This window comes from Penaeus chinensis, chromosome 3, assembly GCF_019202785.1.
Source record: "Penaeus chinensis breed Huanghai No. 1 chromosome 3, ASM1920278v2, whole genome shotgun sequence".
In the NCBI taxonomy this organism is placed as follows: Eukaryota; Metazoa; Arthropoda; class Malacostraca; order Decapoda; family Penaeidae; genus Penaeus; species Penaeus chinensis.
Window position 1 is genome coordinate 1,040,212 of NC_061821.1, and position 5,000 is coordinate 1,045,211.

Genomic DNA, 5,000 nt, shown 5'->3' on the forward strand with positions numbered 1-5,000 from the left:
ATGACTACTACATCTACCAATAACAGTGAAATAATAATAATTAAACTTGTAATAAATAGTGGATGATATTGGTAATAACAGCATTTGTCTTCACAGGTGCTTATGTCAACAAGGCATTAATTATAGGCCTAACTGTCTCACCTGTTTAACCTATTCTTTGAATTTTGAGGATTGTTTTTACTTCTACTGCTATTACCATTATTAACCTTTTTAGCATTACAACATTACAAACAATACTAGTAGTAATAAAAATAAACATCTTTAAAAAAATTCAAGGAACAGGGTAAACAGGTGAGATCACAAAGACCTAGCAACTGATTCCTTAGTGACTAAGAACTAGTGCAGCTTTCCAAGTGTAAACAAAATCAATAAATTAAATCACAGAGGACAGGGTAATTTATGTTAGCCCAACATCAATAGGTTCTAACAACAAAAAAAAAAGAACAACAATTGAAAATAAGGAAACATGACTGTGAACTTACCATGGTGACAGACACATCGACTGCCTTGGCTGTGCCGCTGCTGGTGGAGGCCTCAACCTGGGAGAGGGCATTGGTGTCTAGGCCCCCTGGGATTGTGAACGGTTGCATCATAAAGGGACTGCCAGGGTGACCTGTACCTGACAGAGAAAGAGGACTCTTCTGTTTGCAGATCTTGAACAGGAAGGATATGCACTTGCACACTGACTATTAACCTTCAACTACTCTCACTACTACAATGATTCTCTGCAAGCTAGTCTTTCCACACTCCCTGCATTTTGCATATTTTTCACTGTTTTTTTTTTTTTTAACAATTCCCTAATGAGGAGGGGAGAGGTTACCTCTGATCTGCACAACCCTGATTTCTATCTACCTATAAATCTATATATAACATAGTACATATGTTCCCATCTCAGCATAGTCAGACACTCACCTGATGAGGCCCTTTCCATCTTGGTGCCATCACTGGCCATGTGAAGTGTGAAGTGCAATGGCTCAACCTCCAGAAGGCCACAGAGAGCACTGGTGTGTGTTAGCCCGAGGGATGCACTGCCCTGGGCTCCACCTCTGCCAAGGAGACCTCCAATGTCACTATCATCTCGCCCCATGACAGAGTATGGGTAGCCGCCTGTGGTTCCTGGGCCGTGATTTTTACAGGTTGTGTACGAGGAGCTCTGCACACCTCCTCCTGGACCCCCTTGAAGGCTAGAGCTTCCAAAGCTGATATTGTTGTTGTTGTTGTTATTGTTATTACTTGTGCTGTGGCTAGAGCCTGAATGGCCAACATTGTTACCATTGATCTGTTGAGAAGGGAAGAGGAATAAATGCAACGATGATGATATACATCAAGAAGCAAATGCAATTCCAATACTGATAAAACCAAGTATATTTTCTTCAACATAAAAAGCCTTACTGTCTGCTTAGCGAGTAGTGGAGGCTCGATATCAAAGAGTTCCCTCTCAAAAGGTGTCCCGTAGAGATTAAATTTTGTTTGTAATACTGCGTGTAATGGATCCACCTTCCCGCTGACAGCCTCCGATACAGTGGACAACAGCTGAGTAACCTGCAGAGAAAAAATGCTTAAGAGTTGCACGACAAAGATTGTACTGTTCATATATGAAAAAGCACCATAGTTGTTCTTGAGATTAACAAGAGGTAAAACACAAAGAAGAATAGAAGAGATGGACAAGATAGAAAATTAAAAAAAAAAAGGAACAAAAAGAAAAGTAAGCAACCCACCTTCCTGGCTGTGCCCCATGGGTTGCACCACTTGACGTGATTCAGCAGTGTGAAGAACCAGTGGAGAGCCCCGGCACTCTGGCACTGGAGGATGTGGTCTAGCCATTCCAGGAGGGCCTCCAGTACTGCCCAGCCAAATACTGAACCTCCCTCCACAACCCGCGAACCCCTGCGCAACGCAGAATGGAGTTGTGCTATCATTACTTACATCATGTGCAGCTTTATTTGGCAAGGTTTTTCCCCCCCTTTTTTCAAAGGTTCATACTTGAGAGAATTAGGTACTTTTAAAATATACAAATTTAAATCTAAGTAAAATTAAAGACTAACAGGGAAATGGGAAAAAGGTCTTCATCTAAACATTCTAGAAGTTAAATCAGACACAACAACTTTAATTAACCCAATGGCGCCGGGTATAGCAAATTAAAAAAAACTCTACGCTCTGGCGAACGGCGGCAGCGCGCCGACTCTGAGCGCGTGATATCGGTCCCTCAAGCCGAATCATTGCCTCGGGGCGTTTTGGCGCGGCGCCGCTGCGGACAGCTGCACGCCGCACATCGTGTGTATTGTTATGACGGCAATAGCCGTGACCCGTCGCCATTGGGTTAATGCACTACTCAGCTAAAAGCTAATACACAACAAAGGGAATCAAATAATACATCCTTCAATAGTAATAATATATAAAGTTCTGAAAACACTAAAAATCTATCTTATGAAAAAATAAATAAAGAGTAATAATATATAAGTAGATTTAAATACATATATATATATATTCGGGGAAATAAACTCCTTTCACTTACTCCAAAGCAGTCACTATGATCTTGGCAGTTTTGTGTGCAATGCTACGGTCAGCAAGCAGGACACAGGAGCGCACTAATCCTGACAGATGCAGCTGCAGCAGTGTTATAATTCCAACACTTACGGTACGGTCATCGACTGTGAAGGGAAATATAACCATAAAATGAATGGGGATATTAATGACAGTGATAAACAAGATAGAGAGAGATTGATATACATATGAGAGAGAGAGAGAGAGAGAGAGAGAGAGAGAGAGAGAGAGAGAGAGAGAGAGAGAGAGAGAGAGAGAGAGAGAGAGAGAGAGAGAGAGAGAGAGAGGGGGGGGTAGGTGCATGTACACATACACACGCATATATGCATGTGTGTGTGTAAAAGGAGAAAAAAAAATTACCTCAACTCTAAGGGGAATCATATTTCACACATAACATCTAAGCAATACATTAGATAATAATGACTTCAATAATCCCATCAGCATGGACTGCAACAAGACACAGGCCTGGACTCACTTGCTGCTGTGTGTATTGACGTGATCCACAGCAGAAGGTCAAGCGCTCGGTGACGAACGTGGTCAGAAGAATTGTCGGAGATAACAGCCTCGATCAGGTTTTTGTGGAAAGCTTCATTTTCCACAATTGATAGTCTCTGCAACCTGTGAAAAAGATGGGGAAGAAGGGTACATTTATATATCATTAATATCACAGGGAAATCATTCAGAAAAACAGAAAATTTTAAAATCAGGAAAAAGAAGTAAAGACAGACATGACCCTTAGAGAGATTTCCCTGCCATCATTACCCAATAAAATAATCCATCAACACACACCAATACCAAATATCAATTGATAATAACAAGAAAGTACCTACCTGTCATGTAGAATGGTTGTCTTTGCACAGCATCTAACAGTAATGGAAAGCTCTTGGATAATATCACAGCCACGAACTAATTCAACACGCTTATTTGAGGAGGCAGCAAGGCGGTCCAAGAAGGTAGATGATTGTGGAGGCATGTATTGAGTCACAAGGTCTAGGTCACTGTTCTTCTGCAGGTCCTAGGTGGAAGGGAGGCCAAAGTATAATCATGTGTTTGGAGCCGTTGCACATACAATATGACAGCTGGCCATAACATTTGTGGCCTCAATATTCAAAAGACAAAAGTAGTAGCTGCATGGGCTAAGAAAAATTGTTAAGCAAATAAAATATCAATATATCCCAAGAAAACTTACAAATGACAATGGTAAGAAAACATTTTAAAAAACACAAATCAACTGAATATTTTCCTGACCTGTTGCTGTTGCTGCTGTTGCTGCTGCAGTTTTGGCGGTAAAGCTTTGATGTGCACAAGGTATGTCCTGGTGCGGCAAGCCAGCAGACTGGGTGAGGTGAGGGTGACATTGGCTCCCTGGCCAGAGAGGTCCATGCATCGGTTGACTGTCACAGGACCACAGAGGATTTCAGCATTGTGGGTGAACTGGAACTCCTTCGTCAATACCGGGTTTTCTGGGTAATCTTCTGTGAGAATAGAGGATGCAGTGGTATATATGAGTGTGATGTAACTAAAACTGGGTACAATTCTATCATAAAAAAAAGGTCCAGTCTATATAAATAAACTTATTAAACTTTAACAATTGAAAATTATCTAAAACCAAAAAAATCTTGCAACAAAGAATTAAAGAAATTGATCATTACAACCCCATTCCCCCCAGTAAATTAAAATCTTCCCCTCATTCAAAATTCTTACAAACAAAACCATGTTGATCAAACAAACCTAAGACATCATCAGGAATATTGGATGATGAGGAGGCCTGAGTCTGCGAGGGGGAGCCACTGCTGGTGGCATTCGAGGAGGTACTGCCCTGCTGGGTGTTCTGACGTCGTGGAGTAGTCAGATTCTGCCGCAGTAAGGTCACCTGGAAATAAAAATGATCACTGAAATATCTTCAAATTCATTAGAAAACTACATCCTCATTTAAGAAACACAAAGTTATCTAAAATAGGAAAAAAAAGTGACAATAAAATGCTTACCTGAAGAACTGGGAGTGGGTTAGGTGGTCCAGGGATAAAGTTCAGTTTGAGATCAATGTGTCCCACCTGAACACCACCTGTGCCGCCTGCCCCGGCCGGCAGAAGCAGCTCAAACAAATGCTCGTCCCAAGTTGAACTTTAGGGAAAGAAATGATCTTTAAGTTCTCTCTTCTACAAAAGCATGAGTCACTACTTAAACAGGAAAATTAAATTTTTCTACAGGTACGTTAAGTCTGTGTTAATAAAAGCAGATATGACTCATTTTCCACAAGTTATCTTCCTGCAAAAATGTCTCTGATCATACACAGTTAAACAAATCTTAATCCACATTCCCCACCAGATGTGAAGCCAATCTAAGTGCCTCACCTGTCTGATTCCAGTCGCCAAGTACGGGTTGTGTCCATGTCTTCCGCATGCTGTTGCAGGTGCTGGGGGTTTCGTCTCTGCTTCTGAGCTTGGATGATCTCA

General features: G+C 41.3%; 1 protein-coding gene across 12 annotated transcripts in view; it reads right to left on the reverse strand.

The window, feature by feature from the left end:
• LOC125042121 (baculoviral IAP repeat-containing protein 6-like) overlaps positions 1 to 5,000 on the reverse strand; it is a 70,195-nt gene that overhangs the window by 30,846 nt on the left and 34,349 nt on the right. For 10 of the 12 annotated variants that reach the window (XM_047637647.1, XM_047637597.1, XM_047637663.1 and 7 more), the window contains exons 12-22: positions 4,899 to 5,000; positions 4,533 to 4,668; positions 4,276 to 4,417; positions 3,793 to 4,019; positions 3,375 to 3,559; positions 3,020 to 3,162; positions 2,516 to 2,651; positions 1,719 to 1,887; positions 1,393 to 1,542; positions 913 to 1,279; positions 483 to 619 (exon numbers count right to left, since the gene is read on the reverse strand). The exon at positions 4,899 to 5,000 is cut by the window's right edge and continues 30 nt beyond it. In XM_047637647.1, the coding sequence (XP_047493603.1) occupies positions 483 to 619; positions 913 to 1,279; positions 1,393 to 1,542; positions 1,719 to 1,887; positions 2,516 to 2,651; positions 3,020 to 3,162; positions 3,375 to 3,559; positions 3,793 to 4,019; positions 4,276 to 4,417; positions 4,533 to 4,668; positions 4,899 to 5,000 (1,894 nt within the window). The remainder of the gene's footprint in view (positions 1 to 482; positions 620 to 912; positions 1,280 to 1,392; positions 1,543 to 1,718; positions 1,888 to 2,515; positions 2,652 to 3,019; positions 3,163 to 3,374; positions 3,560 to 3,792; positions 4,020 to 4,275; positions 4,418 to 4,532; positions 4,669 to 4,898) is intronic. The other 2 variants (XM_047637616.1, XM_047637610.1) reach the window with 2 other exon arrangements.